At 37.4% G+C, this 20961-nt stretch overlaps 1 protein-coding gene across 1 annotated transcript in view; it reads right to left on the reverse strand.

Moving 5' to 3' along the window:
- Positions 1-16861, reverse strand: part of FBXO11 (F-box protein 11) — an 87982-nt gene extending 71121 nt beyond the window's left edge. Inside the window, exon 1 of the mRNA XM_028514459.2 lies at positions 15855-16861. Within this exon, the coding sequence (XP_028370260.2) occupies positions 15855-16086 (232 nt within the window). The 5' untranslated portion in view covers positions 16087-16861. The remainder of the gene's footprint in view (positions 1-15854) is intronic.
- Positions 16862-20961: the final 4100 nt, after the last annotated feature.

Below are 20961 nucleotides of genomic sequence, written 5' to 3' on the forward strand. Positions count from 1 at the left end.
CTTAATTGGCACTTAATTGCTTATAAAATATTTTCTTGTTATGCTTAGTATATAATATATAACTTATACATCAGTTCTATTGTATATTACAAATCCACACAATAATAGTATATAACTATTAATAAGAAAAATATATTTCTGGTGAGGTTTCAGAAACTTCATTGCCAAACAGTATTATTAACAAAACATTTGGGACACAGAACAAGATGAGCTTACAATATAAAGTGTTATCAAATAGTTACTGATAATCATTCACACATTTAGTGTAAATGGACCTACCAACAATTGTAAATGATAGCAAGTACTTGAGGTTGGGATATGGGGTAGCTACCAAGAAAGCATGTGGGTACAAAAGGAAGTGACCAAATACTGAAATCAGGCAACAACTGAATGCACAATTTATATCAGTGTCAAAAAAACAATTACACACACGCGCGTGCATATACATACATGGAATAGTAATGTGTATGGTTTATTAAAAAACATTATATGGATGAGTATGTCAAAAGAAAAACCATATAAAAGAAAAACAGGTAGCCAGAGTGTAGAAGCCTCTGAATTCCAGACAAAGAATTTAGATTATTCCAGAAGTGGTAAAGCCTTGAAGATAGAAGAGTGCCTAAATTCAACTTTAATTTCCCTTTTGAAAAAGAAACACTGACATAAAGTGAACTGAGAGATGAACAGAACATGATGACAGAGTAAAAATTCTGTCCTGGTAACTCTTCCAATGCCCTTTGTCTGGCCCATTTCCTCTTACTAAGAATATCTTCCCACCCCCCTTTCCTCTATCTGTGACATACTCATTCTTCAAGATCTAGTTTAAGTATCCCTTTTTGCTGGGAAGTCTTTCCAAACCATTTCATCCCTTAGACTAGTTTCCCAGTAGTTCAATTCTAGTTTCCTAGTAGTTCAATTCTTCAGTATTTCATGTATTCACTCATTTGATAATATTTAACCTCACACATTAATAGTGAGATTATTTTTTAAATGGCAACATCTATCAAACAAAAATGCAAATATCACTTTGACTTAACTCACTTTTATGAAGCTATTATTGAAATCATGACATAAATATATTTGTACAAAGATGTTCACTGTAGTCCTATAAAAGCACACACACAAAAAGAGCCTAAATATTAATCAGTAGAGGTACATTTAATATAAATCGTGGTCTAACTGGTGTGGCTAGGTTGGCTGGGCATTATTTTACAGAGCAAAAGATCGCCAGTTTGATTCCTGAGCAGGGCACATGCCTGGGTTGTGGTTTCGGCCCCCCCCCCCCAATCAGGTCATGTATAAGAGGCAACCAATAGATGTTTCTTTCTCACACTGATGGTCCCCCCCCCCTTTGTCTTTCCCTTTCTCTCTCTAATATATATATATGTATTTATATAAATCAATCATGGTACATTCGTATAATGGACTTTTCTGCAACTGTAAAAAAGGAGGTAACTTTACAATTATATTGATATAGAAAAATGCCCTGGATATATTTAAGTAAAAACTTAACTTACAAATTAATACATACAGTCTGGTTTTTTTGAGTGAAAAAAGTTATGTGTATTATATACACATACATTAAAAATTCAAAAGTAAACACACAGTTAAGAGTTATTTGAGGCAAAGACAGGTGAAGAGGAAAGAACTGACTTCATTTTCATGTACTTCTGTATTCATTAATTCACTTCTCAATCATAAAAATTCTGAGAGTACCAGATACTTATGATTTATACCATTCACTTGGCACATACACATTAAATATCTTTTAAGGGAATATATTATGTTCCTGTTTAACCCCATTGAACCATAAATATCTTGAAGGCAAGTTCTTACTTTCCCAGAGGAACCACAACACCCTAGAACTGAATGTTTATTGATGCACATGTATATGTAAAAGTATTTTAAAAAAGAAATGAACAGGTTCGCATCTAATTTATGATAGTGGTAGTTTCTGAGAACAAAGTGAGGAGGAGAATGAGTACGTTTTAGCTCAATAATTAACATTTTACCTCTAAAATGTCTTTCTTTTTTTTTTTTTTTAAGATTTTATTTATTTATTTTTAGAGAGGGAAGGGAGGAAGAAAGAGAGAGAGAGAGAAAAACATCAATGTGCGGTTGCTGGGGGTCATGGCCTGCAACCCAGGCATGTACCCTGCCTGGGAATCGAACCTGCGATACTTTGGTTTACAGCCCACACTCAATCCACTGAGCTACGCCAGCCAGGGCGTAAAATGTTTTTCATAAAAACTCATGTATATTAATTATCTGTATGTTAGATAAGGTGCCATTTTTTTTCTGTCATTTGCATTTTTATTAGCACCTATGAAGTCAATTTCTTGATTATTCTTCAGAGATTTTTTAAAATTTCTTTTGTCCTTGCTTAAGAAAAAGTACTTTCTCCTAATTCTTTTGATTTTTTAAAACTACTGAGTTCTTATTTGGAGAACATTATACTAAGTAAAATAAGCCAGTTGCAGAAAAACAAATAAATGCTAAATGATTCTACTTACATGAGGTATCTAAAATAGTCAAATTTATAGAGATAGAGTAGAATGGTGGTTGCGAGAGGCTGGGGGATGGGGAAATGGGTAGTTGTTATTTAATGGACATAAAGATCCAGTTATGCAAGATAAGTTCTTGAGATCTGATATATATCACCTATAGGTAACAATTTTGTATTAAATATTATACTTAATATATTGTATTTAAATATTATACTTTTAAATATTTAAGTACATTTAAATTAAATGTACTCTTAAAAATTTTGTTAAAAGAGAGCTCATGTTAAATATTCTTAGTACAATAAAAAAATTAAAAGTGTTGAGCTCTTTAATCACTCGGAATGTATTTCTTGGTATTGAAAAAAGTAGGAAACTAACTGAATGTTTTTGCAAATGAATAATTGATAGTCAATAATTATCACTCCTTGACTGGTAAATTATTTCCTCGTTGCTCTGAAATACCACCCTTATCATAAATGGACACTTGAATTCACAGTGGAAAAGAACTTTGCTTTACCTCTTCAAAAACATTAGCCAGTTTTTAAGCATCTGAAACCAGTTACCCAGGGAATCTATCATCAACATGGTTTACCTTACACTGTATAACTGCCTTATTTTCAACCACTCACAGCTAAAACAAATCAAATCAATCCAAAAGAAACAAACTGTAATTTTACTTGCATATTCTTTTTTAGTTAAGACAAGTATTCTAAAAAATTTGTTTAGTTCAAATAAGGTTACAGAAACTTTTACCAGATAAATAGGTTCAACCAATCACTAAATGGAAAAATGAACAGAATGATAAAAAAAATTTGTAACAACAACAGATTACTGATTGGGAGTCAAGAGACCTGGGTTCTAATTCCAACTGCCCACCTTGAGTAAGTGAACAAACCTCAAGACTACGGTTCTAGTTCCAACATTCTATAATTTCTAATTATCATCTCTAAGATAATTAAAATATCTAATACTAATAACCAAAAAAGAGAAAGTATATAGTCTTCCTTAGTGATCATTTTAAAATTAACCAGATATTCTCTATACAGTCTAAATCACCATACTAATTTAAATTCATTTTCTCCAGCTATCTTCTGAGCACAATGAAAAATAAATGAGCAACATTTTTCTAATAATTACTTTCAACCATGTGAAAGGTTTGTTCATCCTTTGGCTTGTCCCTCTTTAGAATACTTAAATTTTTCTAATAGATATATTTGCCCAACCATTTTAACATTTTACAAGTCTTATTACCTACGATATAATATCATGTATTTACATGGGCACACACATTTTAGGATGATTCATTTAACTACAGTCCATATTGCTTGCTGCTATACTTAGTTCTAGCTAAAGATTTCTAAGTGATTACTCATTTTTTTGTTGTTATTTCTACAAAGATTAAAGCACGTTTGCTTTTAAAAAAACTGACTATTCAAAGTAATTTGACTTTCATTCTTAGTTTCTCTGGTACTTAGCTTCATACCATTTTAAAAAATTATTATCTATGATCTTAGCTTTTTGGGTTATTAACCTCACACCATTTTAGAAAATCTATGCAGTTAATATGCTCAGTCACTTAAATTAGTAATTATATGAACAAAACCACATCCAGGGTAGTTGAAGGGAAACAGAAACAACTATTTACTAAATGCTTATTTGCAAATGGCTAGCACTATTTTTATAATTTGTAGCTTCCACAAAGAGCTTAAAAAATTTCTGCCAACTGTTACAACACTGATATGACTACTTCAAAAAAGGATACTAAAAGCTTTATTTACATATGGTTATGTTGCTCTTGTTCCCTATTCGGCTACCAAAAGTCACTGTCTCAGAAAAATACTTTAAATATACTTGTAATCAGGTCTTCATAAAACTACCTAGGATTACTATCTAGAATCTACACTTAAAGACTCATTTGCCCTAAAGCTTATCAGTAGTCCCTATTTTAAAAACAAAATGAAAAAACCAAACAGTTCACCTCTTTCAATAAAGGCTTTTGTGTATTTTCTAATAGAAAAATGCTTGTTTCCATTTGGTTTAGGTTTATAAAGATTCTGTAAGATGATCAGAAGACTAGTTGAGTGTGAGGTGAATTAACTTCAAATCTAATCACTAAATTTAATCTACAAAAGCCCAATTTTTTTTGAAAATCATTGCTAGGTTCTTATTATTCCCAAGCACAATAGAACCCACAATCTAAATTGTCTTAGAATATAGTATATTAGAAAGGGAGGGGTGTATTTTCTTTATTGATAATGATGAAACAATTTCCTTTAGCAATCTCTTTCAACTTAATTAAGCTGACTCATTAACTTCTTTAGAGCTAATTCTAGTTTTATGCAAAGGAAAATATCCCCATATATTATTATCAAATAGACCTGCATTCATACCATTCCAAGGTACAGAAGAAAGAGCCATCTGTTGTAATCAAATAATTTCTTTTTTCTAATTATCCAGTTTTTTGCACACTGAATTTCCATCTCCCATCATTCGACCAGGTGTGTAATTAAAATACTATTTGTACTTACTACCATTGTCTACTGTCACAAACTTATCCTAGAAAGACAGAAATATTGGCTGATAGTTCAAATATCAAATTTCGTTTTTAATTCTGACTTTTTGATCAAATTATTTTCATTACCTGTAAGTTATAGTGCCATTTATTATCCTAAAGTTACTGTGAATACCTAAAAATTTCCACAAATAAGCACTTAAAACACAGTTAACATTGAAAAAATGGAAAGTTTTAAGCTTTTATTCAAATTTAAAATGACCTATGTGGGGACCAAACCATGCAATAATGAGTTCACATCATAATCAGAACTACTAAATTCCTTTTTTTTAGACTTTATTTATGCATTTTTAGAGAGGGAAGGGAGGGAGAAAGAGAGAGAGGAACATCAATGTGCGGTTGCTGAGGGTTATGGCCTGCAACCCAGGCATGTACTCTAACTGGGAATTGAACCTGTGACACTTTGGTTCGCAGCCCATGCTCAATCCACTGAGCTACACCAGCCGGGAGAACTACTAAATTCTTTTAAAACAATACAAACCTCCCTCCTTCCAGATTTCATGTAGCTCTTGAAAAAAAAAAAAAAGAAATGTAAAAGAGTAACAAAAAAATCACCTTACCTCCACCATCCCAAGATTCTATGCTAACATCTCTCCAACAATTTTTAGATACTTCACAAAATCAAGAGTGCATATTCAGTTTCATTACGTTATCAATGCATGTCTATGATCAATGTGACATTTTTCTAGCCCTCTAAAATCACAGACCCTGTACAAGTTCATTACATACAGATCTCCCAGCTCAGTTTTCATAGCTTTCAAAATTTCAGCTTTCAAAATTTCAGCTATGAGGTTCCCAATCAGATCAAATGACCCATTCTGATCAAATGACTCAGAAATAGAGGACAGGTTCCCTGTGAAATGTAGCAATAGAGATACTGAGGCAGATTCAGAAAAATTCATAAAGAAGACCTGAGAGTTACAATTACTTGATAAGTGGGATTACAGATACTATGAAGAAACTTTAAGTTTTGTTTCATTTCTGCAACTGAGGAGTTAGATTCTAGCAACATATAATCTAATTTAGGTCTGTCCTCCTACTTTGTTTCTGGATATAAGTGCAAAAGAGTGAATATAATGAAGGATGATACTGTGAAAACAAGATGAATGACCCCAACTCTGCAGATAATGTCCTTCACTAGGCACATACTTCTTTCTTAATGCTATAACTTAGCTTAATATTTGGGCTGCAACAAGTTTCTAAGCATGGCACAGAGGTAATACAACAAATGATTAAAGGGTACAACATATACCAGACAGCAGAAGTTTTTAACAAACCATCTTAACAGCATTTCACAGAAAACTCTAACAGACTGGTCTTGCAAGCAGCCTAAGAATAATAAGGTTACAAATGAACCAATCTTTGTCTCTCATCAGGAGATGATGAAATTATCGACCCATTATTTGCAATTCACCTTGATCTTAAAAGTTATTTAAAATTCAGCCTCTACCTCAACTATAAATCCCAAAAGGCAAGATGTATGTCTATATAGTAATACCTAACAAATTCAGATCTCATTGATTTATGCTGGTAACTCAAAGGATACAGAAAGTGTTTTAGAGCATTTCAGTGTCACCATATTCAAAATCCGCTAATTTAGATGAAATTAAGACACCACTCTAGAAAAGAGGTAAAATGCCACTGAAAACGCTTTGGCTCCTTATGCTCAAACTTTACAGCAACATTTACTGAATGTGGCTGTGCGTTTAAGATGGAAAAGAAGGTGGCAGTCTCTTCCACACTGCTTGTTGTAGGCAAGAAAGAACTGTTAGCTCTAACACTTGACTGCTAAGTGCTGAAAGAGCACACATAAAATAATGAAATCTTACTCTTTTGGTATCTAAGGTTATCTATATCATCAGTTTCAAGCAAGTAGTTCCTTAAGAAGAGTTTCATCTGTCATTCTCTGGGCATACTTGTATAATAGGGGATATAAGCCTACCACTTTAACACAAGCTTTCACTTGAGAAAAAATTTACTATGCTGTCAGAGGCACTTTTGCATCTTCCTATACATCGCTAACTGATGATCTGGGTCAAGGACTAGAAAAACAACTTTGAGGGCAAAATGTACCCCAATTTTTCTGTGAAAGTTTTATAATTTTAATGTAATTTGAATTGAAGATAATAAAAAATAATCAAGATATGCAGAAAAAGAGAAATAAAATGATACAACCAACTACACAATAGCAAAATATTTTCCAAGAAGTTAAATGGATAAGCTTAAACATAGTAGAAAGAGAGTTCCAAACTGAAATGAAGGAACAAATATTTATGGTAGTAGCAAAAAGAAGCAACAGGTTTTTTGGGAATGAAAGCTCAGAATCACATATTGAAGTCCAAGGTGTTTTTTAAAGCTCCAAAAAATAAAAGAGATTGCCCCCCTCCTCAAAATAACCCAACCTGTGATCTTTGGTAAAAATTAAAATACATAAAGCTGATGGATGAACTTCCTAACACTGGACTGTTAAAGGATACAAAAGTAAACATACCAAAAGACTTAAGAAAAACACCAATATTTGAAATAAAATCAGTTGTTTTAGCAACATAATCATGGGAAGCTTTGCTAGTATCTGTCTTAGAGCTGTTTCATCTTTCATTTCTTGTAAAGTAAATGAAAATTTTGCCTTTGGGAAGAAATAAGCAATGGTAGAGAATGTGTTAATGCTTTTTATTCACTAAATGATATATAAAAAATGCTCATAGCAATACTGTTCCTGACAGCCAAATATGAAAAACAACTCTATGTCTATCAACTGTAGAATCGATAAACTGTAGTATTATACAGCAACAAGAATGAACAGTATATTGCTACAAGTAACAACATGGGTAGAACTCACATAAGAATACACACTGGGTGATTACATTTACATCAAGTTCAAAAACAGGTAAAACTAATCCAATCTCTTAGAAAGACAGGGTTGGGGTTAGTGACTGGGAAGGGTGAAGTATGCTGGTAGTGTTTTATTTCTTGATGTAGGTATTACTGGTTACAGAGATGTGTTCACTTTGTGAAAGTCATAAAGCTGTGTATACCAACGATTTGTGCACTTGTATACTTTTATTACAACCTAAGTTAAAAAAGACAAAATTTATTTCCACAATTTAAGCAACCATATACTTATATGTAGTACACACACAAATATAAAAATAATTATATATAAACTGTTTCTAATTCAAATGACCACTACTAATTTAAATGATCCATGATACTGGCAACTCCTACCTGCTTGAATTCTTTCTCTTCTCTCCATTCCAACCCTTACCCAAAATTAGTCTTTTTTTTAAAAACATTTATTTATTTATTTATTTTAGGGGGGGGGGGAGAGAGAGGGAAAGAGAAAGAGAAAGAGAGAGAGAGAGAAACGTCAATGTCCGGTTGCTGGGGGTTATGGCCTGCAACCCAGGAATGTACCCTAGCTGGGAATCGAACCTGGGACACTTTGGTTCCCAGCCCGCTGAGCTACGCCAGCCAGGGCTCCAAAATTAGTCTTTTGAAAAACAAACAAACAAACAAAAACAAAAATGAAACTTTAAGGAAAATTTTAGGTTTGAAAATAGATCAGGAAAAACAATAAATGTGTAAGGTAAATGATTTCTGCAAGAATCTCCTACATTCTCCCTCCCCTAACATGCTTATTTTGCCCTTTAGGAAGTAGTCCTACCAAAAAGTCTTTGTCCAAATCACTAATTTCTCTTATCTTTACTGGGCCTAAAATACCAAAACTTGACTAAGTAATCAGTTTCTTATAAATTAAAATGCATCTCAAAGGATTATGAAGATATCAGTCATTTGTACACAACTATGAATTAGTTCTGTGGCTACTTTTAACATATAGATAACCTTCCAGGTGAGGAATGACGAATGACTCCACCATTTCTTTTACCATATGATCACTCTACCAAAAATATTAGATTTCAAAATACACTCTCTTCACACATCCCTATTTCTTTCAAACAAGTCTTCTTTCATCTTTCTCCTCTGCCATAATGCAAACCTGGAATGACTCCTCCTTTTTGTTCGTTAAATTTTACTAACTTCTAATTTCCCTTAAAGCCTGTTTTTCTTTTTTCAAAAATACATGATCAATTATGTGTGAAGAAACAATTACTAGTGATATTATATACTATATACCAACACTGTCTATCTCAAAATATAACAGGTGAATAAAAAGTTATGCTCTTTTTCTTCTTCCCCATTCCCTTTCCTCTAAAGGGTTAGATCAACATAAAGCCATGTCTTATATATGTTATATACTATGTTATAGCCCATAGTATACTATGGGTGCAAAATCATACTTGAATGTAAAAAAGAATTCTCAAAGCTAAACCCAAGCAGAGCTGGCAAACCAGCAAAGGCTAAACTGATTCAAGTCGGTTATCAATATACCATACTAAAGAAACCAGTGGCCATAGGTTGAACCCATTTAGCAGCCAGTTAATTTCACACTAAGGGAAAACTTTCAACAAAGATTTTGACACAACCCAAATCAACCATCTGAAAATGAGTGTTGTGGTATACTATGGGAAAACAGTAAAACTAAGATTATCACTGTTACCAGAAAAAAAATAAAAAATATAGATTGTTACTCCATTTCTATCATTAAATAATCTGAGCTTTGAGAAACTATAAAAAATGGGTTCTCTTCAGAAAATAGATGAATACACCTCTTTTCTCGTGAGATGTGGACGTATTCCTTAATGTTTTTTAAGGCTCAGCCACCAACTGAGAGAATAGCATGTTTTTTTTCCTCTCTGTGTGACACAGTCACACAATTCTCCATCTGTTAGAAGGGCAAAACATTTGACAATTGTAGTTTTAGAAATTGGGAGAGTAAGCAACTAACATATAAAACTTATATTTGCTTTAACATGCTATCTTATTTTGGGTGTTTTAAAATAAAAAACACCATTCATTTTCAAAGTAAATATTTTCTATATTTCCTTCAACTAAAATAAATTATGTAAAGAAGTTAGTTGGTTTCATTTCCTTATTTTCTAAGGATTAAGTTTAAGCACATATCTTGTATTAACTAAACATATACAAAAACCCCAATCTATGTATGTAGATACCAAGTTATGGTGAGAAAAGAATTAGTCCACAAATGTCAAAATTACTGCTGAAATCTAACTTAACTCACTTTTTTCCCCTTTCTGAAACCGTCCAGTTTATAACTATGAGCTAAAATGACCTAACACCCTTTATTCATGACTTATGAGTAATTCAAGGGAAATCTACCCTTCTTTGTACAATGCGTGCTTAGTGATCTCATCAACAAGCTGGAAAAACATGCTGGCCAATCAGTGCAATCTCTTCTGGAGACAAATCTACACGAGAGGTAAAATTATGATCAGAAGGTTAACTTAGAAAAAGTGAAACCAGATGATTTAACAATAAGGGCATTAGACTACAGGATCAATCTCCAATAGGATAGATGGGATAGGATAGGAGACAGATGTGCTTCAAGGGTTATTTCCTCCCCTGAAAGTGATGGAGACATTATGCCAAATGTATTTCGTTATCTTCCCTTGTTTATGGAAAAAGCAGGTGACATAAATCAGTTTCCAAATTCTTCTGTTACTTAACTATGCATGTTCACTCTGTGTAATGTCCATCTTATGGAATTGTTATGGGTTAAATGAGGTAGTATATAAGAAAGTGTCTGGCACAGACTCTAGTTAGTATACATAAGCAGAAATAGTCAATGTTTATCATTATTCTATTTCTTCTGTTTCCTTACTGTTTCTTTGAAGAATATTTCAGTTCATCAGATTTAAGATTAGTGAGATTTACAAGTCACCTAGATTGCACTTTGGGGGATGCCAGAAACTCTTTAAAGACTATCTCTTGGATTTTATCTGTAGGAATTAGTTTTATATACAGGCGATTCAATTCCTTACTATTAACATTTAAGAGAACTGCCATTTAATTGAGTAGCTACTATGAGCTGTACTTTACTATCTCTTATCCTCACAATTTTTCCATAAGGCAAGTGTTATCATCCTCATTTAAAAGATAATTAAGGCTCCATGAGGTTATTGCTTGCTCCATGTCAAACAGCTCTTTAATGGTGTAGCCAGGATTTAGAACCCAGGTCTAACTATTGAGCTCCTTCCATCATACTACCCAAATATCTCATCCCTGTATATTTTATTTGTCATAATTTTATTTTCAGAGGGTAACAACTGCATTTTGGGGGTACCTTACTAGCAATCGCAATATTAACCACAGTTCTCTGGAAGAGAAGAATCCAATTAAAAGGCTGATAAATTAGTGGAATGGAAAAGTCTAAAACAGAATAACCCTTCAGAGACCAATGGGACAAGATAGACGCAATATAAGAGTAACTTTTTAGTAATAAATGGGGAACAATAAGAGAACATAAGTTGAGAAAACTCATTATTATAAATCATTTAATTTCAAAGTTTAAACAAATGGGAAATAATTAAGAAAATACTCACTACCCTTAAATAACAAATCTAAGTCCAGGGGTTCTCACTAACAAGTCAAGATCTACAGGTGGTTCTTGCCTTACCTGGTTTCCAAGCTTGCTGGTTTTCCTTGGGTTTGTCAGAATTTCCAGTAAAGAAAAAGAAAAGTAGTATGGGGACACCCTTAGGCCTAATCAGCAGAACTTGGACATCAGTATTGCCATTATCCCATCTCTATTCCTCAAATATTTCTAAATTTTGAAAAAACAGACTCTTCCCCCACCCCCACCATACACGGTAGCATCTTTTTTCTTATGGGTGTTTTTGAAGATTTAGCCACCAGATTGGTGAAAAGTAACCCAGAGTACTTAGTTCCTAAACAGGAAAAATCATTTTCCTTGTCCAGAACTCTTCTATCTAGAAAGGCTACAGAAGTTCCTTATTACATAAGTAGCAGGAAAATCTGAAGGTAAAATATCATGGGCCAGAGCAATCCCACAGAAAGTATAATTAGCATACATGACTAGAACACTAAGGAGTTGTCTGGCTGCAGCATATTATAAATATGTAGCTACATTAGGAATATTTTATGTAATACTATACTACTGAATGATTTCCAAAAATTCAGTTAAAATAGTCTTTAATTTCAGAATCACAGGCGATATTTTTATCCCACAAATACATATGGGATTTAAAGAGATTAAGTTTTTACTCTCTACAATTATTTCAGACTAGAAATTAATAGCAAAATCCATTAATATAATGTATTTATTAAGTCTCTTGAACTATAAATAATCACAGTTAAAATTTCAGCGCTTCAAAACAATCTTATGAATTTTCCAATAATTAGAAGAAAAATTACACCTTTCAGAAACTTCCATATCAAGATTTTCAGACGTCAGATTTCATCTTTTGTTAAAACATAATAAATCAGAAACTAATAGTGATTGATTCCAAGTAGGAGAATCTGGTAGCTGAGGGTAGGTATATGCATTTATTACTTATTCAAAGTAATCAATTTTAACAAACTAAAAGTACTCAGAATACAAAGTACTTCTGCAGACTTCTCACACTTCTAGAAAGTTTCCTTATACTTCTAGAAAAAAGACTATCAACCAAGTAGGTATCAAGATAAATTAAGCAGAACAAGCTGCAAAAGCTAAAATCTTTTTAACATTTTAAAAGAAAAATATAAAATATTCAACCCCACACTACTTTCAGTTTCATTAACTCTGAAATACATGATCAAAGTGTCCCTATGTGGAACACAAATTATTTTCCATTAGCTTAAAGTGGTATGTGAAATCCTAAACTAAGGAATTGAAATTAAATGACTAAAAAAACTAATGATTAGTGGACTCTTAGTGTTAAGAAATTCTTCCCCATGGACGTCTTTGAAAAATCCTTGTAAGATAACACTATAAGGCTGTTTCTTTCTCCTTCAAACATTGACCAATACATGTATAACTGTGTGTGTGTGTGTGTGTGTTGTTTAAGGATATGTCAAGGAAGTTTTCAGACCAATTAACCTATTGGCAAAAAAGCAACTAAAAATCAGTTCTGACAGAATTTTTGCTTGAAAAATATACTATCTTGTAACTATTTTATTACCTCTAAAGAACCAAAAGCCCATCCTTTATGTAAAATAAATAAGTGACTTTATATAGAGATTGAATTAACTTGTCTTAAAACATTGAGTCTCACTTCTTCAATTCCCTACCTGGAAGGTTGTCCAATTCACTATTATGTAACTGTATCCAAGACTCTAACGCAAGAATTACATATCCATTAAGAGTTAGTAAAACCACACACACACACACACACACACACACACACTCTTAGCTGTAGTTCCTTAATTACCTTGTCAAAATTATGAAACCTAGCAAATTCTAAAACAAAACCTCCTGTCCAAACCAGAAATAGTAGACACTTTGCATGCTCCATAAAACTTTTAAAATAAAAGTATTCTTCTTAGCTAACTTTTGATCATTAGGTGAACTGTACACTTAAAAATGTAATCACACCAATTTTCAAAGAATGAAATTTTTACATAAAGCTAGCAAAATATTATTTATAGCATTTCAATTCCTCTTTGTTTTCTTCATTCTGAGGCCATTTATTTGTTCCCTAAAAGATCCATAGCATTTTCCCTAAAGACTAATCAGCAAGTTCTTTTCCCCTCTGTGCCAACACAGAATCTCCAGAACAATTTCTACTAGTTGCAGCAAAGCAACAATTCTACAGTGAATTTGATTTACCATTTGGTTAGGTACACACTGAAATTTTGATTCATGAACACCTTAGTCAGTTTATGAACATCAATGAAAAGAAAACTGACACTCTAGCATGTGACTACCAACCACCACCAAGTCAAGTTACTTCAAAAAGAAGCAGACATTAGTAGCTAATAATTTCAAACAAATGAAGAGAAGTGTCTAAAAGTACCTCAACGTCTGAAATTAACACAAACTGTGAAAAAGAGATGAAAAAACATTTAGAAACACACAATGGGACTAAGTTAAGTTTGGCTGAAAGAATGTGATTCAGTGCTAATGTTGTGAACAAATCAGTACATCTTGAAAAAGCTTTACACCCAGCAATAAAATATTTTGCTAGGATTTCAATCCAGTGTCATTGTTTTCTCAAAATAAGCAAACAAAAAAACTTGTCAATTCTCTTATAGTGCCAATTCTGGAAGGAGACTTGAGTATTATTTGAATGGAACACAAGAGGACCCTGATATGCAAACGTGAAAGGAAATGATGAAACTACATTTTTAATTAAAAAAATGGTGGTAAATGTATCAAAGAGTCATTAAAACATTTACCAATACTGTTGCACAAGACCTCTACCTGGCTTGAAACATCACATTCTTTGAAGCAACATAGAGCAAACTGCATTCTCAAGGACTATCTGAAACAGTGACTGGTGAAACCCCTTTAAAGTATTTTTCAGATCATCATCTCCGTCTTTCATTTGTTAAATATTTTGATGAAGTAAAACAATGCAACAGCTTTTAAGGAAAGAATGAATAATTTAAAAAAGGCATTTAATCTCAATTACCTTAGTCAAAGGAGGTGTGACAACCAACGCATGTAAAATTAACCTTAATCCACCAACGAAAACACGCAAAATGTCTCCTAACAATTCCCCTCCTCCTAAAAACAACAACCGTACACGTAAATATGGTACTGACCTCCACCCCACTGAGAGCAGCTAATTAATAAAGAGAGTAGTTACATTTGGAGACCAGGGTGCAACATCACACCTCAAAAACCTCCCCAAAATAAGCACATCGTCAAAGTAGAACTGAACATTATTTTTGCTAAAGCAAGAATCCAACCCCCGGGAGCTTCAGCCCTTAGACAATGGTGGTTACCAGACAGAGCTGCACAGTTGGGTCTAAATGACACATTTCACTAGGCCTTGGACACAACACACACACACACACACACACACACACACACACACACACACACCAAGGGGCCGGTTGTAAGGAAGGGGCGTTTCAAATCCCGCTAGGAGATGGAGGATAGCAAGGCGGTGTGGGGGGTTCGCTAGGAGGGGGCAGGCGAGAGGGGTGTTGATAGAACGTTAAGGGTAACTGCACTGCACGCGCGGGAGGGGGCTGGAAATGGCCGATGGATTCTATATTTATTTATTTAAAGGTCTTCATTTAACGGGTCCTTCCAGGGGTTCTGTAACTAAAGCCAAACTGCGCAGCAAACATTGTGGGGTTGGGAGAGGAGTTTCTGCTCCCCCTACCCCGTGACTGGGGGGGGGGGGGGGCGGGAGAAACAAGTTCCCCGGCCAACACCACGGACCACTCCAATTCCCCCTCTCCCCTCCTCCACAGGAAGGGGGAGGCTAACAGAGAAAAGGGGGAAAACAAGTTCCCCAGCCAACCCCACCGCCCGATCACTCCCAGTTGTTTCCCCCACCTACCCTCAGAAAGGGGGACGCTATAAACCGTGGAAGGTAGCAAAAAAGAGAGAAATCCCACCCTTCGCCCTCCACCCCCCAGCCACCAAGAGACTCCGGCGGGGTCCGTGAACAAGCCGGGAAGCCCAAGGGATGGGTGGGGGTAGAGGGTGCCGAGCCCCGAAACCAAACAAAGCGCGGCCTGAGCGAGAGCCCGGGCGAGTAGGGAAGCCGCGGCTTTTCCTGCCGGCCCGGGCCGAGTCGGGCTGACACTGCGGCAGCCGGGGACCCGCCTCCGCTCAGCCTCCATCTCCCAGCCTCGGGGCGTTCCGGCCGCCCCCCCGTTCACCCCGGCCGCCCTCCCCGCGGGTCCTCAACGGGCGGGCGCCCGAACCGACAGGCTGTGGGGAAGGAGTGCGGCCTTACCCCGCTCGCCGGCGTTGTTCCGCTCCTGGGGCAGCGGCGGAGGCGGCGGTGGTGGCGGCGGAGGCTGCTGCTGCTGCTGCTGCTGCGGCGGCGGCGGAGGCTGCTGCTGCGGTTGCTGCTGCTGCTGGAGTGGCTGCTGGGGCGGCTGCGGCGGAGGCTGCTGCTGCTGCTGCACCGGGCGCGGCCGCGACACTCGCCTGGGTCTCCGGTTGGCGGCTCGGACGGAGTTCATTTGCCGGGCTGAGGTGGCGGCGTTGGCGGAGGGACACACACGCACACGCACAGCGAGCTCCGAAGCAGAAGGGGGTGGGGGGAAGGGGGAGGAAGGAAAGGGAGCGAGGGGAAGGGGAGACGGTGAGGGTGGAGGGGGCGAGGGAGCCCCCGAGTCCAGAGAAAGGCCCGCGGAGACAGAGACCGAGCGAGGCCGGGCGGGTGGGCCTGACGCACGGGGAAGGCCGAGGCCGCCGGGCGGGGCGGCCGCGAGGGACGGAGACCGAGAGACGGGCAGAGCGAGAGAAAGAAAGAAAGGGTGTCCGCCCGCCTAGGAATCCCGAGGCGAAGCGCGGCGTCGGCGGCTGAGGAGACAGACCCCGGTCCCGCCGACTCCCGAGCGGCGACTCCGGAGGCAGGGGTAGTGGGCGGGCGGGTGAGAAAGGGAGAAGGAGAAGAGAGGGAGAGGAGGGAGGGAGGGAGGGAGCAGGGGGCGCCCGGCTTCTTTTTTTTTCCTCTTCCTCCCCCCCACACCCCCTGAAAGAGATTTCTGAGAGGAATTTTTTCTCTCTTTCTTCGGCCTCTTCTCTCTCCTCCCCCCCTTCTCTCCTCGGCGAAGGGGAAATGAGTGTGAAAGGAGGAGATGGGGGAAAAAGAGGCGTCGTCGTTCCTCCTCCTTAAAGGAACCTTTCCTCCTCCTCCTCCTCAGCCCCGTCGCCGCGGCTTCTGCTGCTGCTCCGTGGCAGGAGGAGCCATTGACACCACCGGAGCCTCCACTCGCCCAGTCGGTCCCTCCCCGTCGGGGGCTGGCCAGGGCCGCGGGGGAGGGCCACGGGGCGACGGGGGGAGGGCCACGGGGCGATGGGGGGGAGGGGTGGGTGGGCGGGGAGGAGAGGGGCGGGGATTCGGGCCAAGAAGCCAATCGGAGGCGCTTATACAACCTTCGAGCCAATAGGGCCTTCCCTCTTATCACGAAGTCCCTTCCTTCAACGCCCTGTTTCCTCTCTCGGGTTTCCTCCCTCCCCCGCTAAGGAGGGGGACGAAGGGAAGGGGTAGTGTGGTGGGGCGGGTGATAATGGGGAGGTATCAGGGCATATAATAGAGCAGGGGGTGGGCGAAGGGAGCGCTAGTGCGTAGCGACGATTCTAGGAGAGGAGGTGCTCGGAGGAAAGGGCGGGGGCTGCTGATGTAATGGGGAGAAGTGATTAATCCTTCGGTTCGCCGTTTCAGCTTTCCCTCAACCCCCACCTGCACCCGATTTTTTAAGCGGAAAAAAAAAAAGTGGAGCGAAGGAGCCGATCTTTGGTAACTTGGGTTTTCTGTGGTAGGTAGGTTCAGAGTCTGAGCTGTAGGGAGCGCTAGAGATTCTGTGCCCTTTAGCCGAGCTGAGGTATTTGCAAACCTTGGCGATCCAGTTTGAGCGTGGTAACAGAAGTTTGGAAACGATTTCTAATCGTACTCTAAGAGGAGTCATCTGTGTCTTGGGAAGGTTTTGATTAATAGGCAGTTTGCTTTTTGGAGACGTGGTCTGTGAAGTGTTCGGAGAAATATGTGGCAAAAGGTGAGAAGTAAATGTGTTTACGTTTGTTTATGTGATTAAAAATTTTTTTAGATCCCACAAACTCAAAGGAAAAAAAAATCCCAAAGGAATTATCCTTTGTACTGTATCTGGTCCCCTCAGCATAATCTCTCCTCAAGGAAAAAGTTTATTCCCTAGCTGTTGTGATGACCGAAAAATTACCCTTACTCAATTTTCTGTTCTCTCGTGTCATTTTACGGACGTAAAACTGGCAGTTTACCTGACTCCAGTTGTCAGATCTTTGGGTGATTTCTCTCTCTTTTGAATTTGATCAGTTTCTGCCTACGTTTGAGATAATTAAGCGGCTACAAGGTATGATAAATTAAGCCTGGGAGGGAGTATTTTGGGACGAAGGAGAAGAAATGTGAGCCAGTCCTGTGGGATGGCTATGAATGTGGCCTAACATAAAATTGTAAATTTACTTAAAACCTATTTTTTGTTGATCAGTTTTCATTAATGTTTGTGTATTTAATGTGTGGCCCAAGACCACTTTTCTTCCAGCGTGGCTCAGACACGCCAAAAAGTTCGACACTCCTGGGTGTTTGAGTCCCTAATTTGATATGTTACTCTAGGCAAATTACCTTTATGGGCAAGGGGGGGCACCTTTTAATAAGGACAGACTTTGGACTATAAAATTCTGTTCTCAATTTTTAAAACTTTCGTAATTTTTCGGATAGTGTCTCTTTGGTCCTGAAGACGGAGACTGCTTAGATCTGTTTCCTTCTCAAAAAGTATTTGAAGAGGAGGGTTATTAGAAAACAACTGAGGAACTCTAGGTTTTTGTGGTGGTTAGCTAGGTGCAGATGGGCACAATTGTAGATTTGGTCCACATAAATGTAGGGGAGCAAAGGGAAAGTATACATATAAGTGGATTTAGAAAACTTTCATTTAACAAGCACCTATTTATTCCTTCTATGTATTACTATGTAAGGTTCTATAGGAAATACCAAAAAATAAAATAATAGGCAAAATCTCCATCATAAAGACTGTATTTTGGTATGACAGATTTGCTTTATTAATTCAGGTGTACAAAGAAAACAGAGCTTATTTTCTATAAATTTTAACCCAAGTCCCCACACTATTTAATTTTTAAAAAACATAAATGCTGAGTCTTTTAGATTTTATTTTCCCACTTCATTCTCATTCCAAGATATGTATGGGTGGCAAAGGCTGCTAAATGAGGTATAGATGGAGTGTCTTTCACATCTTTGTCACCTTAGATTTCTAAGTCATTATGGCAGTTCTTTAGCATGTAGCAGTAAGATGCCTTGTCTCAACAAAACCAATATATTAAGACAATTTTTTGATAGGTGGAAGTAAAATGTCTTGAGAAAGGGAGTGCTTTTTTCTAATTCACACAGTGACTGGTGGGTTGGTAGCAGCCCTGAGGGATGGGGAAACTTACGTGGCATGAGGGATGGGCCTGAGTCAATTGTGCCAGTCCCTCTGTTGTCCAATGGCATGGAATGGCTGGTATGGTCTGAAAACAGGGGTAAAACTTGTCATTTCTGTCCTTTACAGATATTACACTGATTCTTCTGAGCCATTTACCCTATACACTGCAACCTCTGTACTGACCCAGGTTTCTGCAGGTCCATTGATTCTCACTGTACCACTCTGTCTTCCAATGGGACATGTGGGAACTTCTAGATTCCCTGCATACCACATGTAAGCCTTGAGATAGGAGCCTTGCTTTGGACTCTTCTACTGAGCCACCTGCCTCCACCAATGTTGCATTTTTCTCCCTACATCGTATTGAGCATGCTTTCAAGCTGAAAGCAGAGTGAACTCACAGACATATGCAGGGAAGCAAACCACTAGGCCCAGTTTTCTTGGAATTCCCCATATCTAGGTGAACACTTCAACGATATACCTCCAATTCTACTTTTTACCTTGAGAAAGATGGAAAGTAAACTGGGTCTGATACCTCTTCCATGTCCCGTTTTCTTCTTTCCATCATGCCTTCAGGACTATAAGAGATGAATTTTTCTTATTCTGGTACTATGTCAACATTCCTTATGTACCATATCCTCCTTATTTTTGTTATGGCATCTGTTCTTTGCTCCCTTTCTTGGAACCATGATGGCTTGATGGAGTGCTTGAGATACTATTTTAACAGTAGTGGAACATCTATTGGGAGATATTTAAAAATACTATTCTATCTCCATACGACTAACTGGTTTCTACCTATTCTTAGTTTATCTTACTAGATTAGATGTTAGAGTAGTCTTTGTGCAAAAGTGTTCAAAGCCATCTTAACTTAGAATTGTGGAACTTAAGAATTGTTAAAACAGGCATTGGAGATCATTTAATTCTCATTTCTGTATTTGACAGACTGGGAAACTAAACTTCAAAGAGCTGAAGTGACAAAACCAAATCCCATAACTATTTAGTAGCAAAGTTACTGGCTGCCAGTCCAGTGCCCTTTCTATTCACAAGTGTTATAGACTCTTAATTCTTCTAGTGAAAATCCAAAATATTCCAGATGGTTTTATTCATCACCAAGTCCACCTGTGTTAGCAAGTATTCCTGTAAATTAGCTGTCATAGAATTTATGTGTGAGAGAAAACAGGAGAAAACCTTAAAGGGGATTTTTATTTGGGGTAGGCGTCTCCCAGAATGATTTCAGTGTATACTCTGCATAATTTCAGAGGACTAAATTCCCTTAGGGTTTGCTCTCTCTTCAAGAACATTTGTGTTTGTTTTTCTCAACTAATTACTGGTGCTTAACAGGTTTGTGTACTTAAAATTATTTGTTTATAAAACCTATCACAATAGGAGTGTGGAAAAAATAAGCCCTTTAATCATTTTAATACCTGGCAGGTGATATTTACTGTGATTTTTAAATGATAATTTTTTACAATTTCAAAGATTCAGCTTCCCTTTCCTCTGTCATTCCATCATCTAGTCCCAAGTTGTCAGCACTCAGTCAGTTATATAAGACACCTCAAAGCTGCTCACTCCTTTTATGTCATTTAGGAAGTTAGTTTGATCTGAATATGGTTTTCTTGAAGGAATAACTAGCTCTGTTTAAAATATCCTTGTTAGAGTATGAATGACTTATCTCACTAAGCTGCAAGAATTAATTCTTTAGTACATACTCAGATAATATTTTATCAGTTAGGAAGTGGAAATTAACTTGGAACTAAGGATTTAAATTTAATGTATATGTGGGAAAACCTGGTAAGCACATAGTCCAATGATACTCATAATAGAGGTTATCTTTAAAGAATTATGGAATTGAACTTTAATACCCTTCCCTGTTGAATAATAGACATATAGCACTATTGAAATAAATTAATTATGTTCAAAATATAG

Source organism: Phyllostomus discolor, chromosome 6 (genome assembly GCF_004126475.2).
Source record: "Phyllostomus discolor isolate MPI-MPIP mPhyDis1 chromosome 6, mPhyDis1.pri.v3, whole genome shotgun sequence".
NCBI lineage: Eukaryota > Metazoa > Chordata > Mammalia > Chiroptera > Phyllostomidae > Phyllostomus > Phyllostomus discolor.